Genomic DNA, 24,196 nt, shown 5'->3' with positions numbered 1-24,196 from the left:
GTGCGTAAGTGTGTCACGTTTCATTCATGAGATTACCTACCTAGGTATATGATTCTAAAATTCTTTTCAAATCGGCTAGTAAATAGTTCCCGAGATTAGCAAGTTCAAGCAATCGCAACATTATTTCATATTTTATTTATTAACACACTGGACATGCCATCTAGGAAGGAACCATAAGCATGCCCACTACCCTAATTATTCACCTATAACAGTCACACCACGTCACAGTTCTTTCAGGGTCTGTGGAGAATTTGAGGTAGATTGATGATCCTCCTATTGCCTATATCTAAGTACTCCCCCGTACTCTCCCTTTTCTACTCTTCGTACAGAAAAATGTTAGTTGCATGCTGCAATCGGACTGGCGTCCTTCCTCGGATGTCGTCTCTGATGTACTCCTCATATGTTTTCCTTATGTTCCAACTTCCCCTATGTATTCCTCCATATTTCGCCCTACCTACATACCTCTATTACTCCCTACATGGGTACTTACCACCTAAGGACCTATGAGACAGTCGCAACGAGTGTTCAAAACTATCCGCCCCTGATAAGTAAGTTACTTTATCGCGAAACTTTTTGAGGTCAGTCAGAATTTGAAGCCGCTGCGCAGAATTGAAACCCTGCAGGTACGTCTGTACGCAGCAGGTTAACATGAGGTTAACCTACCCAAATCTGTCAAATCGAACATTAACCTTCCAGTTTCCACTATCTTTAGAAGAGGTTGAAAATCTACTGAAAAAAAATATAGATGGGGTAGATTGACCTGCTGGCGTTGAATGGGCAAAGGCAAGTAAACAATCTTGATACTATGACGTTTATGAAAAATAGTAAAATATGCTTGAAAATCAAAATAAATACAAAAACAATCAGTTGAGGTTAATTTTTTATTTTTATGAATATGTTGATGATATATTTAATTTGTAATATATTGAATGGGAATCATCCTCCGAGCCTTTTCCCAACTATGTTGGGGTCGGCTTCCAGTCTCACCGGATTCAGCTGAGCACCAGTGCTTTACAAGAAGCGACTGCCTATCTGACCTCCTCAACCCAGTTACCCGGGCAACCAGATACCCCTTAGTTAGACTGGTGTCAGACTTACTGGCTTCTGACTACCCGTAACGACTGTCAAGGATGTTCAATGACAGCCGGGACCTAGAGTTTAACGTGCCATCCGAAACACAGTCATTGGTGTCTAAGATATACTTAGAAAGTACATACAAACTTAGAAAAGTTGCATTGGTACTTGCCTGACCTGGAATCGAACCCGCGCCCTCATACTCGAGAGGTTGGTTCTTTGCCCACTAGGCCACCACGACTTTGTTTAATATATTGAATGGGAATGTGGCCCCATTATTATTTTGGGTAACACAAATGCATATTTGAAAAATTAACAACTTTTCAAATATGCAAGTGTGTAATAATTCCTGCCAAGGTGGTTGTTCCTACTCAAAGCTTTACAACGTTAATATCACTTAGGCAAAATAGAAATGTCGGTGAAATGAAACTAACGGCCGCAATAATAATGAAATTACCTTTGGGTCCCGAAAATTAAAAGTCGATTTAGGATTGGAAACGAAAACTTAACGAGTTTCACTTGGTAGCGCTTCTGACAAAGGACGTCAAAACCATAGAGTAAAATGTAGAGTGCGAGACGTTGCGTCAAAAAACGCTATTGGGTGTTTACAATGTCGAGATTTTACGATGGTAAATAAACCACTCGGTAAACTGGATAATTCAACATTCAATAGATTTAAAACATCAAAAAGGTTCAAGCAATACATTCATAGTTTTGTGCAATAGCAAACATTCAAAGAAACTAAAATAATAAATATTTCAGATAGTGTTGCCGTAGTCGACACCATAAAGAACCTAATTTTGATGGCTTCGAAACCATAGACTATTTGTGCTGTCCGAGAGTCTCCGAAAAGATCGGTGGATCGCCTGTAGATTTCGGTGTGGATTGCGATGTCGGATATTGGCAGCGGTGACGAAGGGATTTCTAGTCAGAGTACGTATTTATTTACAGCGGTGTAGCGTCTCGAAGATCTCGCGTTTCGCGCCGCGTCCGTTAACCGTCACTGACGTCGTCCTCGACCATCCTAACGTTCAAAAGTAAATATCTCATTGTTCCCGTTTCAAAATGGCGAATTTGGGTCTGTTATATCTCGGACGCTGAGGCTTCGGAGGGATCTTCGCGCGGGACGGTCCCTCAGCTAGCGGGTGGCAGCGCGACGGCCCGCCCGGGACCGGCTCCGGCCGACCGCCGGCGGAGGTTGACGACCTATCGATTTTTTTGTCTGCGACCTCTCGTCGTCGGGCGGGCCGGTGTCGGCGGCCGAGGAGGCCGAGACGCTCCGGGCTCGGCGGAGGCGGGCTGGTGTCGGGCGCCGCACGTCGCCGCGCCGCTCCGCGCCTCGTCGCGCCGCGCTTCGTGTGTCTCGCCCGTCATCAGCTGAGCGCCGCGCCACCATGGCAGGTCAGTGGCCGCGCCTCCCCTGGCCCTCGCCTCTCCATACTTACCCACTGACCTCGCTAATCTTATTAGAATCGGTGTGATTGAGCCGGCATCGGCAGACGCGGCGCTAGCACATCTCGGACGGCAAGTTCTTTGTTCTCGCCGAGGACGTACCGCGCTGGTGAGGAGTGCGCCGCCCGCGAAGCGCCCGTCATCCCTTGTGCAATAGTGAAAGTGTGTCCTGTGCCCAGTGGCTGCCTGCAGACAGCCACCATACAAGAACAAAGACTTGAGTTTACACCTGCTGGAACTGAGCTTGTGAACAAAGGAGAATGCTTCAGTTCATCATTTTCTGCAAGATTGGTATTGATTAAGTGTGTGATCTGCTGAAATTGTCATGTATACTGCATCAAGAACATGAGAGAGTGGTGAAGTGTTGTCAACAGTAGCTGTGAGGTGTGTTGTAAGTGATGCTGCAACAGTCCCCCACTGAGCATTATCATCCATGGATCTAGTTCATTGCTTAAGTACTACATCATCAGGATACATGGATTCAATCATTATAAACATTCAAATTCAAATAATCCAAACATATATTACTTAGCATGCATGATATTTTGCTTCTTTAGAAAGAAAATCTCAATATGTAATAGTGCCGAGCTAGCACAATGTGTATGAAGCCCCTGCAAGCTATTCCAGTAATTCATTGTCCATAGAACATGTTCATATTATATTACTTTTGTTGAAATCTTGTTTTGTAACCATTGTTTGTGCAACTCCATATTATACAAATTGTCAATGTGAATCACATTACAGCTGTAGTGTAAGCTATATCTTTGTATGTGGTTTTCAAGTAATTGGCTTTGTCCAGTTCATTGACAATGTGACATAGCTGCGGCTCCTCACGGATGCTCTCTTTGTGTACTGCGACATAGTGAACATTGTGGCAACCAGTATAGTTAGTGGTCTTCAGTCCAATCCTAGCAGTACTTACAGCCGATGACAGCAAGCTGCTTACCAGCTTCACTGCATTCAAAATATCTAAAGTACTCTTTAAATTCAAAAACAGCATTGTTGGTAATCCATTCATCATTATGGAAAACTAAAATTTATTTTGCATTCTGAATTGCATTACAATGATTGCATGTTGAATTTTTTTTAAGTTTGCAGTGAAAATCACCTGACAACGGGTGCATGCAGAGGAAACTTAACGGATTCATACATGAGTGCATTCATGCAGCAATAAACTGCATAAATGCATTGAATGCAACCTTCAGTACAATTCAGGTGTAATATTTGTATATAGAACATAACTAGTGGCTATAAAATAAAATGTTTTAAAGCCTATATTTTTACCTGATGCGTGACTTCCTGGCTTTTGGAGGTCATCCATTACATGCATTAATATTCGATTGACCACTAAGAATGAGGTCTCGGGTCCAATTCCCACTATGTTCCATAATCAATCTGTGGCATTAAATTCAGACATTTCCACAAAACAGCCTGTTTTATGGAAGTTGGTTGTGAATAGTTGTGATACACCCATGCTTTGCAGGGTATGTAAAGGCGATGTAATGCTGTGCTCGATTTATCTTTGGTTGTAGACCAATTAGACTTGAGATTGCAGCTGGGTCTGCTTAGAAGACTTGTGCATTATGATATGTCCTACGCAGCTGGCTGATCTTCTATGAGAACAATCACATTCATATTTACAATTTGTTTCATCAATGATCCAGGAATGGTTGAATGATTAAATGGAGTTGACTCTGTAGCAATATTGCTTCTATTTGCTGCATTCATTAATCTATAAGACTAAAACCAGTAGTGAATTTGTCAAAGTAATATAAAATTGTAAGGCATGTTAGAAATCTATATTTAACAAATAGCTCTGTAAGTTTACATTGCAAATTGGCATCCTTTCAATTTCTTTTTGACATGAACTGGATCTAGATATGGTTTCTACAATAATATCCCTTGCACATTGTAACATGAAGTTACAGACAGTCATTTAAACATTTGTTGCACTGATTAATCTTAAGCAATAAGTTGTCCAGTGTACACAAATATATTTGGCAATCAAAATGTTTTTATCAAGTATTTATTAATCAGTTAAAATATGGTATGTTTATATATCGTTGCATCCATGAAACCAATTAATACAGTATATACAAAGATATATATCAACATGGAGACACACAGATGCAATCATATACAAAGAGTGTCATGTGTATTAAAATTTTGCAACTCAACAAGTTCAGAAGTTTATTTAACATCAAATGACAGTGTGCACTAAGCCAGAACCAAGCAGCAGTTCAAGATCTTTGTAGCACCTTAAAAAAAAAAGAATGAAACTGAAATGAAATTAAGAATTACTGGAACTAATTACGTAATGAACAATTTAATGCTAGTATGCAAATTCATATATGTATTAATATTTATTGTTTTAGCAGCAGTTAAATTAGCAGAATGCCTTATGCGAGATCTTAACTTTTTGCTACTAAAACAAATTATGTAATTGAAAACATTTAGGAAATTATTTTCCTCATCTTCAAGTTAATATTGACGAAAGCGCAAGGTCCTCCTCAATATTAACATTCGTCTTTGTTTTCCGGGTTTCAGGTGACCCCGTCATTTGAGTCGGTCCGGTTTAGCGTATTAACAACAAAAGATAGAGCAAACATTAATACTCAGTCGCGCAATACATTTGGGGGTAGCTGTAACAAAAGCGTAGTTTGATAGTACAAGTGGATGTAGTCAAGGGCATCATATTCACTTGGGCCACGAGATTGGACCTCTCGTCACGTCGCTAAGGTGAAATCTATTAGGCCGAACCAAGTTTTATGTAATGACCGAGCCGCTGCCGCTGTAGAGCTAGGCGACGTACATCGAATTTAGAATGTATTATTTCAAAATAACGTAGATAACGATGTTTGAATGGCGCATGATGCCCGAGCGCCGCTCAATCTCTAGGGTCTCGCTGGAGGCTGCCAAAATACGCTACATGCGATGACGTCAGCCGCCTCTCAATCAACTTAATCATTTGAAAAAGAGGCATAACTTCCAGACAGACAATTTGTAATCTGTCAATGTTGCAATCGCTCTCAAATAAGAATCGTAACGAAATAGCGCGAAATTAATTATTTGAGTAAACGACCGTACAACAATTAGATGAATTTCAAGTGAACGTTTCATAGTTGTGGCTCATAACGTGACTGTCGTTTCGTTTCTTCATTCATTACCAAGCATGCTGCGGCTGAGGTTTTTTTAATGGCTTATGTTTAACTGATCACCAGAAATAGTAACAAATAGCAGACAAAAATAGTAAATGATCACCAAAATGAAACTCGCATTTTAATGTAAAATGATAACCAAAGTTTTAACACTTTGCTATCCCATTTAAGTGAAATTACTCCAAAATAAATCATGCGCAAGCCAAAAATAGTAAATGATCACCAAAATTAAACCACCATTTTAAAGTAAAATGATAACCAAAGTTTTTACATTCTGCTATCCTATTTAAGCAAAATGAGTCCAAATAAATCATTGTTATCCCAAAAGTAGTAAATGATCACCAAAAGTAGTGAATGATCATCAAAATTATACCAGCGTTTTAATATAAAATGATAATCAAAGTTTTTACATCTTGCTATCCTGTTTAAGTAAACTGACTCCAAAAAAATAAGTTCGGCCTGATACAATAAATGTAATTACATTATGGGGACCCTTTTCCTGCACTAGGGTGGAAAATTGTCTATTGCATGCCTCTAAACAGTGCGATAAGAGTGTGTTTTCGAGGGAGTGTATTGAGAAACACATTCTTCTTCTTCTTTCTCCTGCCCTGTTCCCAATTTTACTTGGGGTCGGCGCAATATGTCATTTTCTTCCATTTTCCCCTGTCACTCGTCATACTGACACTCACGCATGCATTGCAAGCCGGACACATAACTTAATATGGCATCATAATACTTTATTTGATAATAAGCCTACATTTTATGGCAATCACAGTGACTTATTTAGGCAAAAATAATACATTAATTTGGTCGTCAAGAGTTGGTGATCATTTACTAAATTTGGTGGTCGAATACAATTTAAAGTGAAGTCGTGACTAAAATAGCTGGTACTATTACATTTTTAGACTTTATTTTTCTGGTGTTCAGTAGATTTTTCTGGTTGCAAAACTAAGGGTATCAAAGCATTTTATGGTGGTCATTATATTTGTTCCCTTTTTTAATGAAAAACACAGGTTTCACTTTTTTGTCCGTCTGGCTCATGTCTGCAACAATATCGTCTGCTGCCAATGACCCGCCTTGAACTACTTACATAACTACTTCAAGTGTCTCTTAGCACACCTTATTGGCTGTTTAAGTTTGTGATAGACACCCTAGATCGGGCCCCACGACGCCTCTCGAATTGTTTAACCGACTTTAAAAATTGAAGTTATCTTTTTATTACGGCATTTACGAGTTGGCAATTAATTGTCTGGTGAATTGATAGGTTTTTATAGTGAGCGTACGTTTGTGACGCGCCGGAGCACTACGCCGCTGTTCGCTATTATTCAGGTCATGCGCAACGCTTTACAAGTAGACTGGCAAAAAATGTGTGAAGAAATGACGCCTGGTGTGAACATGGCGGTGCCTACGTAAGGGGGTTATTAATATGCGCCACCTGAATGAGTCGCCCGTATTAATGCCACTCCTATATTAACAATAAAGGATACGAATTCAACATAAAAAGCTAATTTAGCATTAATGCTATCGCGACGTTCACTCTCAGTTTTACGACGACGATGGCCTAGATTTGGCTTCTCAATTTTTATAAAGATCTAAGTTTAGCCGTCATATCACGCGAGTATGTGGGACGATGCGAAGTGATAAAGTCGCTTCCTTGTGCTAACCGAACAGGCAGGAAGGACCTCATGTGCAAGATCCACGTCACGAATTTGACAAAAGATGTCTATGACAGACTTAGAATTTTACATGGCGTCATAATTTTGGATCAAATGATTTTTGTTGAATACATCATGCTCGGAGAGGGATTAAGAGGGGTTTCAGTGTCTGAGCGGGTTTGAGCTGACTAGTCTTCACCTTAATGGTATACTTAATGTTATGTCAGGCCCAAATAAATACCTTTATGTAGACGAATTATAATATTCTGTCTGAGTAATAAACTATAGCTCAACAGATTAGTTGGACGAACACACGTTAAATATGCTGTCAGGATGATCCGTGCAGTTTTATAATTTGTAAAGTTTTACGAGACAACGAGCTCGTAAACTGCTTAATCCAGCACGCGAACAGAAAAGCGGTTTATAGTAGTCTGTCCAGTTTGCGCGACACTACACGCGATGCGCACACTACATGGAAAACGTGTGAATAACAAGAGAAGTGACTGCTGCAGATCATCCTCTTGTATTTGGGTTGTTGGAAACTTTGGTTACGTTTTTTATTTTTGGTAGTAAAGAAAACAAGGCTGACCAAAGAATACATTTCATCACCACGTTCACAAAAATAATATGAGTTTACGATTAGCAACTCGTTGGATAGTTTACGATGCCATAACTTAAAATAAGCATTGATTGCTTATATAACTTGATGTGAGGCTATTTATGGCATTACAAAATGATTGGCAATCTCTCATGTTATTGTCTTGAGTAATACATAGGGTTTTCTACACTTGGTTTGGAGCTTAATGGTCAACAATTCGTTCCAACTTGGCGTTGCCTAGCACATGTTAGAACTATCTTTTTAGGTTGTATGATGGATAAGAGCTAGATTTGAAAGAAATGTCAGCGGGTGGAACACCTACATCGGCATATTATGTTAGTGTACAGCACGCAGTCGCAGTCTTCATTGATCGTTTTCATTGCATTGCTCAAGGTTACCGTCGCATGTTTCACTCAAGTTTGTGTTCATGTTGCACTTGCATCGTTGCTCCCGACCGTTCCCAAGCTGTGAATTTGGCGTATTGATATGTGAGTTGCTAATCAGTGCACATTTAGCACTTGCCGGTCGAGCGCGGGTTGGCCAACTCGGCCGCGGTGTCGGTGTGTACGTAACGTTACACGACCGACCTCTGACCACTCGGCTGTGACTCGGCGATACCATAGATTTGCGTACACCACGCACTCTCAACTCAATATCCAGGATGCACACATTGCCAGTGCTCTGGTTTACATAGTTATTTCTTCAGTCGTTGTAGCGGGTTGTCGCGAATGTCCTACTTCGACGTATTTGACAGTGAGAGTCCACGCGATGAGCTCACAGTTAGTGGGCCTGGCCTCTATTGTATAATAAGTATTGCCAAAATTTGCTTACCGACAGCAATTGTGGGAAGTAGGAAATCTTATCGGATATCGGATCTATCGCCTTCATATCCCTTATACGCTAGGTATGTAGAATTGTAGATGTATGGGCGACCATTTGTCATTTGTCAGCGTTCACGTGAGAGAAACACCTAGTTAGATTGCTGTCACTACATATGATGTGGTTATTGTGATAACCGAGGGAAGAAGTTGTTTCGTAGAGAAAACACAACATATCATTAGAATTACAAGAATCGTATAGAAACTAATTAAACAAGACAAAGGTACAATAAGGATAGGCAATTTAAGTGTAGGTTGACATTAGATTGTGTAATTTCTAGCACTGGGCAATAGTTCCCTTACAATTTGTAATTAAATTTACATAATATACAAATTGTATTAATTGAAATGTCGAAGATTCTTGGTTATTTTAAGTAAGCTAGGTGCTACAAATAGACTTTAATATCACTAGTGAAGCGTGTGTTCTAAAATTCCTATATTTTCGGTATCATAAAAGGTCATTTACGCCTACATCATGGGAAATTGCTCATGTATTGAGAAATTATTGTGGCACTTTGATTTGCATACTCGCTTAGGGCGAAATAAATTGAAATAATTTATGCGCGATTGAGCCACACTTGTACCGTTTGTAATTCTTGTGTGACGATGCTGTACGATACAGAAAGGATATTTTTTTTGTAAATGTGTCCTTGATATATTTCCAATTGCACGGTACAATTGATTCAGTCGTCTTATGAGTTATATCCATCATTCCCATTGCTGTCCTTATCTCGATAAAGGATCATCTCGTTCGCACTTGCCGCAAATTAATGAAAATACCTCTTTTATTTCTATGTTTTCCTGAAAATACCTCTTTTGTTTACTTGCGGCAGTTACGTCCTTTGTTAACGAGTGAGTCCCTCATATTGGTATCTGTCTAAATCCTATTAGGATAGACACAAGTTTTCACTTGATTGTGGTTTCGTTTTCAGCTACTTTCGCTCTTTTCTTTCCCTGCAACATGCTAATTAGTAGTAAGTTTATGAAAAGCTCCTAAGGATTATTTGTGGATAACATCCAATATAGTACATACATGCGAATTCTTCTCATAATAAGTCTGCGCGACTAATTGTAATCCATCATGTTCTGATGCTCGCGTGCAATAGAATTCGTAGTTTTCTCGAATTTTCCCGTCAATTTGACAGATAGCTACAAGGCTAGCAATTGGTGCGTTACAGCCACACGAAAACGTCTTATACTGAACACTTGTATGATATAAAAAAACAATTACCAGACTTTCAATGCAAGGAAAGCAACTTCAGGCATATCATTGAAGTAGGTATGCTCTAGAAACATTTTGTTTTGTTGCTACAGTTCATTAGCCTCACAAAGCCTAGCAGTAAAGGATTACCCAACAAGTATCGTAATTAAGTAGATGTTCACACATGAGGGGCGCATTACTATGCAAAGTTACCGTTGCATTCCGGAGGATGTTTCGGCCAGCACCTGCAATTATTATATCAGCTAATGGAGCGTCGGTAATGAAATGCAGTGTGCGTTGCGTGCCCGGGTAGCTGCAGCGAGGTAATTGCCTTACGAATTTATTAGGCGAACATACCTCGTCCTAGTTTCATGACCTCCTGATATTCGCCCGAAATTCTCACACCAGATATCGCTCAAACTGAATGTAACTGAATTTTATTCGAAATATCAGGATGTAAGGTGCAGCAAGTTGTATATATGTATGTAGGTACAATTTTACAGTAAATAAATCGTTTATTAACTTCTTTTATACAATGTCTGATTAATGCTTTAGAAGTTGTAAATTATCGCCTCAAATTAAAGACAATGTCTGTTGGTCTCTGGATAAGCGATCGATTCTTTGTTCTGTGATATCACTGTTTGTTTATGGCGAAACTATTAACATTGTATACCGTTTCACGTCAAAGAAGTACACAGCTTTTAGGCCTTAGCGGTTGCTTTGTATCTATGTATGTATGCGAGTCATTTTAGCAGTTTTTCATGCATACCAGTTCACAGGACATCACACCCAATATCTACACGATCCCACATCTTCACATGGTATTGTTGAAAATGTTGTAAAGTTCGCTAATAAAGAGGTTGGAAACATATTCGCGTTTAATTTATTCGACCCTATGGTAATTGTATGGGGAGGTCGTGGAGGCGGCGGCCGAGGTGACAGGCCTGACACCACATTTGGCAATTGTCTTGCGTAACGCACGCAGCAGTGTCGTCATGGCGCGCCAGACGCCTCTCGGCACCTTCCGAGCTCGTCTGCCTTTTGTCACTCACTCACTTGCACTAAACGATAATGTTAACAGTGCAAGTGTTCTTACGCAGAAATCACACAAGAATCTTGAACATGATAAGGCTTTGTGGAGTATTTGTTCCTGCTTGTAATATCTGTCCTAAATTGAAGCCGCCTCATGACGCCCTCATTTAACTGTATAAAGAAAATATAAATAGCAACATTACATGTTTTTATGTCATTTGTATTAATGTGTGATCCTTTGTCGATGTGTTGCAGAATATCATGGGCAAAGTATGGACGCTGGCGGGAATAATTTTGACTCCGGTAAGTTCAATGACCTTTAGCCGCGCAATAAATAACGCAGAAGGCTCACACCTACTATCGCGCGACCGACTGGAATGATTGTTTCAAGTTCCTTTGTCTTGGGTGCTTGGAGAACGCACAATGTACATAATAGAGTATAATGTCGATTTTTTTAAAAGACACCGTATTCTAGAGGTGAGCCAATTTCGGAAAATGTCAGGCTTCTTGCTACCTTTTTCATATGTAAGGAGTGAGCCTTCTGCACGATTACTATATTGTCACTCGTAATATCTTTCATGATAACAGGCTGACAGTTTCAGGCCGATTTAAAATAATGAACGTCGTCCCGGAACCGATGTTCACTAATTAAATGATCTATTTTCATATCAAACAGCTTTTTGGTTGATAAGTCATTACGGCGACTTTTTATTGAACTTAAAAGGTACATTTAATTAGGTACAAGGAACTTATGGACTGTAGTTACGCGTGTATTTTGCCATCAAAAGTACAACGTAACCGACTCGTGATATTTAGGCATTGTTTTATCTTTTCTCTAAGGAAATCTTTAGGAGTTAAAATATAATGTAAGACGGAACTCTGGTGAGAATTACTGGGCATCTTTTATGAGGAAGCTTGTAGACGGCGCGGGGCGCGGGGGTGCGGCGGGCGCCCCGGGGGTGCTGAGGTCGCGCGGGGGGAGGGGGCGTCTGCTACAACTCGGCCGTGAGGAACAGGGACGTTTCCGCCGGAAATTGCTTAATGACATTTTTACGAATTAGGTTCTAAGCACTATTAAGTGAAATAGAATTATCTTTTTTAAATGAGAAATTCTATTTATTTCGGTTTCATTAAATCTTCTTTTTACCAAATAACTGAGACTGGGGTGAAGCAAAAGCTATCTTAGCAAAAATTTTTTGCCCATCTCTAAAATATAATGTCATTGATTTTATGACATAGGGTACCTAATGTAGAATCAAAATTAGCCTAGTACTAGGCGTTACCTATATATGAATCCTTCCTGGCTGGACCAGCTGTCTTTTGTCCGGCGAGGACTATGCAGCATATTATCTGCAATTCCATTTATCACCCGGTTGCTATGAACCATAACTAATATATTTTCGAAGGTTGCCGAAGGGCAGACGGTCGCCTGCGGGCACTCGCAATACTCCAGATTAATTAATCTACTATTTATTGATCATCATCCGTCACCTGAATGTAGTCAGTCTCACTTGAGCACGTGTTTTCGAAAAAATGTGGCCTTTGACTTAGACGTCCCTTTCATACGCTTGAAATGAATGGTAGCTACTTCTCAAAAAAGTTCCGTATTCAATCATTCAAGCCGTGATAAAACGTAATTGCTATCTGTGAACAGTATGGTGTTTCCTTTGTAAAATAGCAAATTATGTGTTTGGTCCTTAAGTATGGCGAGAGATTTATGTATCCCGTTCTTGATAGATTCAGACCATTAGTGTCATGTCCAACCATCCTAGACCCTTTTTCTAATTATTTTTGACGATACAAACAGTCTAATACTAATGACTCAAATTCGGTTATTGCATCCTAGACCAATTATCGAATATCCAATTATTGCACAAACAAAATTCGCAATTAAGGAATTAAAAGCAAATAAGTAACAGCGCACAAGTGAAATCGTTCGCAACGTCATTGAAAGTGGCGCCACGCCCTTCAGCTATCCCATTACCGTCTGTCTGTCTAGCTAGACTCGGTGCTAGTCGTTAGTAATTAGCCGAAATGAAGGGCGTTGTCGACACCCGGTGCACCGGCCGGGGTGCGTGCATCCGACTCCATCACACGTCGATTTGTAGCGACCTGCTTTGTATCGTGGTGGCGTGCTGGCTGCGGCGGCCGACATGTGCTCGGCGAGGTCCCAGGGCGGCGGTCATGCGCCCTGCGAGCCGCCTCCACTTGTTTCTTTGTCGTATGCTGAGCTGTGCGCTGGATATTGCACCACTGACAAAGGACGCGCCACTACGCGATTGATTGCTCTGTCTGCGCACATACACCTATTTTTCAATCTTTCATGTCATTATTACAGAATACATGTAGCTGTGATACAATCATTGTTCTTATATCGTATTCCGACGAAATATATAATTCCTGTTGCGCGATACAAATTAACTTCGTTTCGGAGAATTTCTTATGGGACATAATGTTTAATTCAAGTATATTTTCAGTTTTCCTTATAAAATGTCATAAAGATATTTTTCCGTCGCTGTTTCGTTATTATGATTTTATCGGTTGGAGTAGTCTGGCAGGCGAACACGGAGATGGCGTATGACGTCATAGTTACTCCTTTATCTACAGTCTAGACTTTCTCATCAAGATATAGTATACGCACAATCTTGATTTAGTGCAGGAATAGAGAAAGGATAACTATGTCGAACGTCGAATATATTTTAGTTGTAGTATCATTTGGTAATATAATTCAGTTACAATGTTTATTGATGATGGACGTTGGTGTGGTTGCGTGCAGGTCAGCAGCCACAGGAGCAGGAGTTGGCGACGAAGATGCTGCAGATCCAGTCGAAGCGGTTCTACCTGGACGTGAAGCAGAACCGGCGCGGACGGTTCATCAAAGTGGCCGAGGTGAGCGTACGTCATCACTGCTGCAATTGTCGCATGCGTGCATGCTTGTTGTACTGTGCACCCCAGCCTGATTGCACATGTATTCTACTGTCTAGAAAAAAAAAAAAAACAATATTAGATTTGAACAGGTTTTAAAAAGACTATGGAAATATTAATTTAATACTACGTCTTAAGTTGGAACTCCTTGAACAAAAATGTTCGCGATGAAAGTTGTGCTATAAAAAGTTGTCTTAAGGCAATTATTTCTTCAAGCGTTTATGTTTGAAAATCCAAGTGAGCTGTTCATTTAACTATGAATGAATTACGTGGTAAACCTGTCATGGATGACAGTCTTTCCTATCATGCAAAGACTTATTTTATAGCTCCGATCTCTGAAAGATTTGTGATTTATCTAGTAGTGATTTATTGGGCGTCACCTCGGAATTTAATAAAACCGTGAGTGATTCATGTTTGCAATGTAACAGCTATTTATTTACGTTGCGCAACGGCTTATGTACACGATAACGTTTTACATAATAGATAGCTACAGCTGATGCTGATAGTGCGATAAACGACCACACAGACATCTATTTTGGGCGTGAAATTCAATTTTCTTTTCTCTAGAAACCAAAGTCCTTGCTTGATAAAAGGGAGACGTTTATCAGGACTCGAAAAGCAAAAGTTTTTATTTCTAGGCATCTGAAGAAAGTACTTGCTTATAGACCATCAATTTAAAAACAGTAGCAACCGAATTTTAGTAATAGTTTCAGTCAAAAAATAACTGAAGATTATACACCAGCGATCAATTATATTTGTCAGTAAAACAATTAGAAGGTAAACATGTAGCAGGGATATTTTCGCACGACGCACGTTTGATGACGGCTGTTGCTACGCGGAAGTTTGGAAAGTCTCACTTCAAACGATCTCAGTAAGTAGGACCTTTGCAGGAATAATTTCCTCAATGAATTATTATTCTTCAAGACGTTTTCCGAATACGAAATCCAAGGATTCTTTATAAAGGAAAAGAAAACAATGTCTTGAACAAGTTATCTTTCCAAATGAGTTAGTTTTCAAGTCCGAGTGAATCCCTGATTTGTGCTGCTAATTTCCCAATGGCGGAGAAAATATTACTTCGCTCTGAGGAAAGAAAATATCTAAATAACATTTTTACATTCATTCTTTAATTTGAAATTAACCAGATGAGTTCTGTGCTTATTAGACAGAAGACGTTTTTCATGTATTGTTCTCATTTTACTTGTTTGTAATCAGATTTGGTACTTGTAATAGTGCAATCACAGATGTGTAACTATGGAGCATTTCAGCTTCGTTTCCTTAATTTCCAATAGGCCTGAACTTTATTCTTATGAAAGTTCAGACACACTACATGTTCATGGCGAGGTACATACGTATAAGTGTATATGAAGACATACATTTTACTACTTGATCGTTTGTCCTCGTGTCACCACGGGCTATACAAGAGCATATGATTGTTTGTGTATCAGATCGGCGCGGACGGGCGACGCAGCCAGATCTTCCTGGCGATGTCGACGGCGGCGGAGTTCCGCGACCACCTGTCCAGCTTCAGCGACTTCTACTCCTCGCTGGGCCCGCCCAACCCCGACAACGTGCCCGACGACGGCAAGCTCAAGTCCGAGATGATGCTTAAGGTGAGATACATACGTACATGCATTCAGAGCGAGGCACAGTTCAACTGTTTATCTGTTCCAAACTTTCGAGTCAGTGGTCCCAAGTGTGATGTCTTTTTGCATATATTCCCAAACTAGTTTAACTTGGTGTTTCGTATTAGACCGGAAAGGCCTAGGCGATGACGCCAGCAGACGCAGGCACAGGTTTTTCTGTAACCTGTTAGTCATACAAAAGTGATAACAAAAACTGGTTGCTCATCACCATAGTATGACTAGTAGCGAGGTCAGACCACTGGAGGATAAGATAGCTTACAGTAAGAGAAAAATGTATTTGGAACATCGTCAATTGTCCCAGAGATTACATGAATACAGTTCGCGTGGCAGCAGTAAGAGTATCGCGTCAAAAGAAACCCGATACAGTTGAAAGTGAGCGCGATCTAGTGCCGGATAGGTTACCTGGGGCGCCTAGCGTGACTGACTGAAGGCCTGCCCAAGTCAGGGGCAACTATACATCCACTTACAATTTAAATGAAACTGGTCTTACATTATCACCCGCATTTTTAGTAATTTGAATGCTTCTTCATTCTCTTTATGGAAAAAAAGCCTAGTTAGAAAACGGCCTTACCCTCCTTAGTAATCGTAAATAAAGATTCAAGGATTTTTAAATATGAAAGTAACTTTTGAGATTACCTCCTACAGTACAAACTCTTTCTATTACACAAGTATAGTAGTTTCGATTTTAGATGGTATTCTCTTCTTGGAACTGCTGATGGCAAAGCCATCACAAGCAAGTCGTGTGCGCTTGTAGTGGCAGGATGTATGTGTCGGCAGGACAACCGGCGCTACTACCTGGACCTGAAGGAGAACTCGCGCGGGCGCTTCCTGCGCGTGTCGCAGACCATCACGCGCGGCGGCCCGCGCTCGCAGGTGGCGCTGCCGGCGCAGGGCATGATCGAGTTCCGCGACGCGCTCACCGACCTGCTCGACGACTTCGGCACTGATGACGGAGGGTACGTACTCATCGTCATGTGCTACACGCTTATATGTGTCCGTAACATGGAGAACTAAATGCATGGCGGAGATGTCATAACGCAAAATGTTTTAAGAAAGTAGCGTCCTCAAAATGGAGGTGTTCGGGGGACGAGGAACGTTACTTGCTCCTTCAGTCTTTGGACCCCCTGTTTTAAAAATCAAATCGCCAAACAATCGTGACCAATTTTTGGCAGATTCGTTTAGATTTGACAATTATCCCGAACGCCTAGTAACTGGTCGCTTTGGTTATGCCCTCCCTAAGTTACTTCTTACAAGGCGCCTCGACATACCTGCCTTATGGCATCTCCGCTCATCTTTCCTTCCCCCGTGGTCACTACATACAGCTCGAGAACAACTGAAATTGTCTGGTGTGCGTTTACCATTAAAACTTTCTGTAATTCTACTTTAGTAATCACGGAACGAAATGTGCTTATGTTACTTATTACGAGGTCGCGAAAGTCTGAGTTCAGAGAATTCCAGTTATTCTGAGGGAATTGAACTTCTGATGAAGTATGAACTTCGATATAAGAAACAAACAATTTACGGAACTAGATTGTGAACTAGCAAATGATGAGATCATCTCTGTTTGCGAGGCAGCTCAGTCGCACGTTACTGCAAATCGTACAAATAGTTTTATTTGGGTAGATTCTAGTATTCAGACATATTCATAGGTGAACTAGGTACTTCTACTATGTTCTGAAATGATTCGCAAGCTAGCTTCGAAGCACTGGGCTCTGTAGTCATTGTGTCAGTATATCATTTTAACTTAAGGTTCGAGTATATAATTATGAATGAAGAACTATAAGCGATCCGTTACAAAAAAAAAAACGATAACGGTACTGAGTTGATATTGTTATTACTATTATTTAGTATGGCATACACGTGTTTGAGCAAAAGTCGTCGCCCTCAATAGTACTTCTGCTTACCAGTATAATCGCTAAATTAAATACGCGCCTGCGACGATTAAATATATAGGTCGCCGGTAATCTTATCCGGAATATTGTTTATATTTTTTGCAACTAGTTCCTCTGTTAGTGCGAACTTTGTATGAAAAAATAGTTTCAATTATCTAATCTTTCCTTTTTAGAACTTTTGAGTCCTGCAACTATGGTAACTTGTACTGAAGTTACAAAGTTAGCTTAATTTGAATGAAATAAATGTAATAATAATGTTTGTGCATGTAAATGAGACATGAGAACAGTGCATGTTGTGAAGGTTGCGAGGGCTGGTCTTGAAACAGTTATACATAATTGAGTTAGTGCCACGATTGGCATCGATCTCCCTTACACTATGCACCACCTACTTGTGACCTAAATGTTACCCGCCACAAGAAACCTATTCGCTAAATAAACATATTTTACTTATTGATTACTTTGTCTTTTCTCTCTTTCTATCAATTTTAAAGAAGACGTTTGATGGAAATGGATAATACTGCAATGAGCTAAGTTTTCTTCATTATGTATAAGCTGTGTAGAATGATACATTCTACATTGTCCAAATTGTCAAGTTAATACATGGTTTCGGTATTTTTTTTATGTTAGCTTTTAATCATGACACGTATCGCACTGCAGTATAGTGGACAGATACTTGATGTGAATAATGAAGGGATGGCGTATAAATAGACTCTTCATGACCTACTAGAGCCTCACGTAACCCTACGTAATGTACTTGTGTCAATTTTATATTTTCTGTAACATCGACTTGTGTTCGATTAAGTTCTTACTTTAAAAGCCATTGGTTGGGTTAACATTATTTTGTCGTTAGCTCAAGATTAAAGGAAGAATTTATTTTCAGTTTTGTCTTCCAAGCTTAATGGTTTCTTAACTGTATATGTGAATGTTTCGCACATAGTAAGATGATAGGTTCGCGAGGCGTTATCGCACGTTTTGATTAAATCGCGTAAAGCAGCGACCCAGTTGCGCGCGATATCGAACTGATTACAGGAATCATTAATGGAACTGCTCGCTCAACTTATTGATTCTTATCATTTGTTTGTTTAATCTGTTATCACGCGCTGTTTGTCCACTGTGCAATCGCAAACTGTCTATGACCGGCGCGCCTTCGACGTGCTCATAGACACCATGACAAAATGAAAGCTTCAACAATCTCTGCCTGAAAGCCGTAACAAACAATGCTGAGGCTACAGTACTAAACAATCACTGGATAGGTTTTTATAAATAGTTATAGGTCACAAGAGTGGAGCTCTCAGAGGCCCCTGCCCCTGACAGCAAATGAATGTTAGTTAAGTGTAGTGTTCCCATCCCTTGTGTATAATGTTGATGTCAGATTTATGTTTTTAACGGGGACTTTTCTTTTTCTGATTCTTGCCACTGCCGCCGTTAGCGATGATCCGGCTGAGGCTTGGTTTGAACCGGAATGGTATGAATTTCATTATTGGGGAATGATGCCGTACTTATTATTGTTGTTGTACCGACGTAAACTCTGTTGTACTCAGTTTTATGCTTAAAGTACTAGAGGGCGCGATCGCGAGTAGGTGCTGTGCGACTGGCCGCGACTCACGCGCCTGTGCTTGCAGGTTCAAGGGCGAGCTGCCCGAGGGCCGGCACCTGCGCGTCGACAACAAGAACTTCTACTTCGACATCGGCCAGAACAACCGCGGCATCTACATGAAAGTCAGCGAGGTGACCGTCCACTGCTACTGCCCCGCATGCCTCCCCCCACCCTCACCACTCACTGCCTGTACTCCGCGCCAGTGTCCGTCAGCACTGTGTGTCTTGTGTTCGACTTCTCCTTGTTGCACTAGAGGACGCGTTCAGCGAGTTTTTGTGTCGACTATGCAGGAAGAGCCCGGGCCCGACCACCACTGGGGAACGGGCTCTTCGTTTTTGAACTTTAAAATTTGCATATTTCATCTGAACGTCAAATACAAAAACTCTTTGAGCGTACAAAGTAATTTAATTCAAAGAAGTAAGAAATAAACCAGTTTTCACTTTCCCCCAAAGCAAGCAGGAGGCAGAAAAGAAGTTAGTAATAAATTACCATCATTCATAAGAACTGCGATGGGTAGGTTAGAGTGGTGAAGGTGAATAAGATGATGACTGATGGTTGCAGGTGAAAAGTAACTTCCGCACGGCGATCACGGTGCCGGAGAAGTGTTGGACGCGGTTCCGCGACATCCTGGCGGACTACTGCGACAAGATGTGCCGCGCGCACCAGCCCGCTGACTCGCACCAGGTGCGTACACACGCCTCCGGCCCGACTGGACAATGCCTTACCCATGGAGAACTTAGAGGACGAGCGGAGATGTCATAATCCAAAATCTTCTACGAAAACAGAGCGCCAAAATGCGGATGTTTGGGGGACGCTTTGAATCCCGCCCATATTTTTCAAAATCAATCAATCTGTACCAATCTTTGACAGATGTCTCAAAGAATCCGAATGCTTCATGGAAATAGTAACTGATCTGTTTGGTGTCGCCTACCGTATGTTAGTTGACCTACAAGATGGCGCCTGACCTGCCCTGCCTTATGGCATCTCCGCTCATCTTTCTTTTCTTCGAATCCAAAACCGAGCTGGCGTTATATAATTTGAGCAGATGTCGGTTGATGTTGATATGATATGTTTGTCTATGTATATTGTGATCCCCACTGTAATGTAAGGGCCGCACTGAGTTGTGTTTGGTGGCACAGACGGGGGCTAGCGGCGCGGGCTTGGCGGGCTACGCGGGCGGGGCGGGCGCGGGCGGCGCGGGGGGCGACCAGTCCGCGCCGCTCTCCTCCAACATAGTACGTACACACACACACACACACACACTCACGCTTCCAACAGCTCCATCACACCATCATACAGATAAATTCATTTATAATTTTTAATTCACTCACATAACATTTATCAATTGCTGGGTTGCAGCTACTCTTCCTTTTCAATTACTCTTTCTTTTGCCTAATATTAAAAAGCATAAGTCGCTTCTCTTTCACTAACAAGCTGCTGACATGGTCTTCAACGCTGTGTGCTAATAATCACACCTACGCCTGGCAACAAGAACTTGGCTTTGAAACAAACGCTCATTTACTGTCACACTTCACGAAATGCTTTAATTTACACCCAAATTACATCCCTCATCTCCTTGAAACAACCACACTGTAATCTTTTAAGCAATTTTTAATATTCTTCAGTCTTCTATGATAATCATAGCCGGGTCCCATACTGTTGCCTTGATTGAGCTTTACGGGATGGTGCAGTAACGGTGGGCTGTGGTGTTGCAGGACACATTCACGGGCAGCGCGCCGAACCGGATTTGATGCGAGCGCGGCAGCGCGCGGTACTGAGCGCGCCGGCCGCGGGGCGCCGGGCGCCGGGGCCCGCGCGCTGCGCCCCGGCCGCCGGGCCCCGGCCGCCGGGCCCCGGCTCGCGCGGGCAGCCCGCGGTCCCTCACTATCATAATAACAGCCGCCCCCGGGCTGTCCGCACGTCCCACGTCCCATGAAAACTGATGCTTTATTATTATGTGTATATAGTATTTTATATGATTATTATGTAGTATGTTATATATTTGGCGCTACGACGAGGCGCGGGCCGCTCCGCGCCTGCGCTCCGCTCTCACATGGTACTAATGATGTTTGCACTTTGACAATTTTATTTCTTGTTGATCATTGTATTGGTGATAGGTTACGTCGCCGCGTCGCGCGTAACACACACTACACAACGTTCGTGGCCTTTTAATCTAAATTATTACTCGACCGCTCCTCCGAGAGGGCGGCACTATTTTATTTCCCTGAAAAAAAAAACTAATTTTAGACGGCTTTGAGCTTTATTTTTAAATTATCACTTGATTATTTTTTTCTAATTTGTGTAAATAGTTTTCGGCACATGATATCGAAAATATGAAGTGGAACGAATGTTGATACACTATAACGAGATGGAGTTGTAATTCCAGAATATAAGTCATAATTATTTTTGTTAAGTTATATGATATTAAGCAGCCAGGAGACATCAGTACGTCGTATGTTTGGTATTATTCGCTGACTAGGTAACGGAAAAACCTGGCTTGTCATATTCAAATAAAATAAAAACTAAAAAAAAAGTTAAAATTTGCCCACTTATCTAGTTTGTAGGTGTATGTGTTTTTTTTTAATATGGATTATTTAATGATGTGGTTTTTGTCTGTTGACACTGAGAGACGACAGCACGGGTGTGTGCGGGGATCCGGCACCGGGTGTTTACAGGGCTCGTAGTAGAACTCGAATCATTAGGCTAATGACGCACTGCTGTGATATTCATAGGCGTACGATCCGACGGATTTAAAATGTTGTAACGTATGAGGCGGACGCGGCCGCGGACACGTCCTACTTGTTTGCTAGCTTTACGAACGTTCGATTCTAAATTGAAGAATTTATTGGCTCCGGTTCAAAATTTTTGGTGTCAAAATTATTCATTGGCAAATTTACATTTTAGGCTGGTTCGGTCACTCGCTGCTATTTAGTATACTGTCGGTCTGACCCACCGAGCGTCGCCCGAGGCCCGGCAGTCAGCCGGCCGGTCAGACGGTGTGGAACAATGAGCGAGAGAGCTGCGTGAAGCTGTGATATTGACAGTGGCAGCGAGTGTCCGCACTAGCGCCGCTCGGTTGGCGTCGGGCTGGGTAGCGACGCTGGGTGGCGGTGCCGCGGCGGTATGTAAGCACCCTGTGCGAGTGTGCGTGCGTGTGTATATATGTATGTATATGAGTGCGCGGGACGCAGTAGTATAAGTCAGCACTACACCAGGCGTCGGCGGTGCCTTTAAACTTACTTTATTAATGTATTTATGCATTTTTTTTGTTTTTCCTTATTATCATTTTTTATTATGACTACATCACTCCGGAGGTTTCACCCTTTATTGGTAGCTCTAGGCGTACCGCAAGGCGGTCGCAACATCCGCTCAGCTTTATATTGAGTAAACACTATTGTACGTATTCAGTATCAAATACTGGAGTTATTTCGTTGTTGTAACTGTCATCTGGAACCAGTTACATGCGTATGTCGGCGTTTCAATGTATCTCCTAATGTGAATAATGCAATAAAATGTACGTTGTGTATCTATGGCCTGATATAATTTTGTGTGTGGACATTTTTTTATATAAAGTTGTTTTAATCGTTTGTATGTGTGTGTAAAATGTATCGGTTCATATGTGTTCAGTGGTTGATACTGTGCACGGCGAGCACGTGTGCCGCGCGGGCTGTCCGCGCGAGGCGGCGGTCAGTCCGCGCGGCACACACACAGCCGTACTTAGGTTTGTTTCACACTGCTGCAGCGCGTTACGGTTTCATTTAGTCCGAATGTGCCCTCAACTTTTCTCAGTCGATATATAAGATTTTGTGTGAAACGAATATAAGTATACATTTTAAATTACTGTTGAATGTAATGAAATTAATTGACTGCAAGATTATTGTAATATGAACTGCGAGATCTATTTTACATTGAATCTTGTATGTTTCGATGTGCGGTCACTTGAGGAACTATAGTATATTGTAATGTGTGGTCGACGCTGAGTTGTCCCGCAGATATAGAGTAGCAGTACCCGGGCTCGGCTCGTGTACATAGTGCTCAGTAAGCGTGCTCACTCCACCATGCTCCCTCAACTTGTCAGCGTTCACTACTGCAACTGGTTAGTGCGAGCGAGCGTCCGCGCGGTCTGCACGCGCGGTCGGTCCGCGCATGCAGACCGCGCGGCCGCCGCTCCGTAGAGTATTCACCGTGTAAGGTTACATAGACATAGACGCGCTGCGTTAGCCGGCGCGACCTACGTAGGTTAATTTACAGTACATTTTCCTCTGGAGACCATTCTATATAGAGTGGCATAAGTTGGTGACGTCCGATAAACTGTTACATATAGAAAAAAATATAAAATACCTATATAAAAAAAATCATTTCTCTATACGATTAAAATATAGAAATATAATAGCTCGCGGGGGCGGGCGTGGAGCGCAGCATAGGCTAGGCTACAGCGGCGCCGGGCGCGGGAGCGGCGCGCGAACTCTAAGAGACGCGGACTGCGAGCGCCGCAAGCTTGTGGCTTCATTTTAAACATTACAATTTTATGGTACAAAAATAATTTTAGTTCCATAGAAGTTTAAGATCTACAGAGTTTATATTTAGACTTGAAATAAAGAGGTTATATTCGCTCGGTCTCGGCCGGCCTGACCCGCGGTCAGTAAATATAAATAAATTAATGCTAAATGTATAATGACATGTATAACGTACGATATATTAGTGTATGTCGAGCTAGCTATCGCGTGGTCCATACCGCCGGAGACGGCAGTCCGGCCGCTGCGCTGCGGTCGCCGCGTAGCGCGTAGCACGTAGCGCGTAGCTCGTAGCGGCGTAGCCCGCAGCGCGGCGCCGCGCTGTGAGAGAGTGCTGCCCCCTGTGATACCTCGCGCGGTGGCCCCTCCCCCGCCCCGCCCACCGCGTCCCTCCCCACCCCGCCTCGCCCTTCACCCCCGCTTGCCAGTTATCTCGTTAAGTTAGGTTACGGCAACTGTAGACATACGTTCGTGCCAGTCGTCCCGGTCTGCCTGTGACCACCTCGTACTCTCTTCTTGCCCAGCTTCGCTGTACAGCAGTGCGTGAGCCTCCTTCTACTACTTCTGAACGTGGTTT

General features: G+C 41.9%; 1 protein-coding gene across 5 annotated transcripts; it reads left to right on the top strand.

The window, feature by feature from the left end:
* Positions 1-1,856: 1,856 nt before the first annotated feature.
* Positions 1,857-22,648, top strand: LOC124642830 (transcriptional activator protein Pur-alpha). Of its 5 annotated transcripts, none has more exons than XM_047181552.1 (9): positions 1,857-2,007; positions 11,304-11,351; positions 13,825-13,937; positions 15,419-15,583; positions 16,394-16,572; positions 19,131-19,236; positions 19,667-19,789; positions 20,245-20,340; positions 20,821-22,648. In XM_047181552.1, exons 1-9 carry the CDS (start codon positions 1,965-1,967, stop codon positions 20,854-20,856), a joined length of 909 nt encoding a protein of 302 aa, XP_047037508.1. In that variant the 5' UTR covers positions 1,857-1,964; the 3' UTR covers positions 20,857-22,648. The 5 variants fall into 5 exon arrangements, with proteins under 5 accessions (XP_047037508.1, XP_047037513.1, XP_047037509.1 ...); XM_047181553.1 differs by lacking the exon at positions 1,857-2,007 and adding an exon at positions 2,017-2,475; XM_047181555.1 differs by lacking the exon at positions 1,857-2,007 and adding an exon at positions 2,499-2,910.
* The last annotated feature ends 1,548 nt before the right edge of the window (positions 22,649-24,196 follow it).

This window comes from Helicoverpa zea, chromosome 25 (genome assembly GCF_022581195.2).
Source record: "Helicoverpa zea isolate HzStark_Cry1AcR chromosome 25, ilHelZeax1.1, whole genome shotgun sequence".
Lineage (NCBI taxonomy): Eukaryota > Metazoa > Arthropoda > Insecta > Lepidoptera > Noctuidae > Helicoverpa > Helicoverpa zea.
Note: the sequence above shows the minus strand (reverse complement) of the source record. Positions and strands in the feature narration are given on the sequence as shown.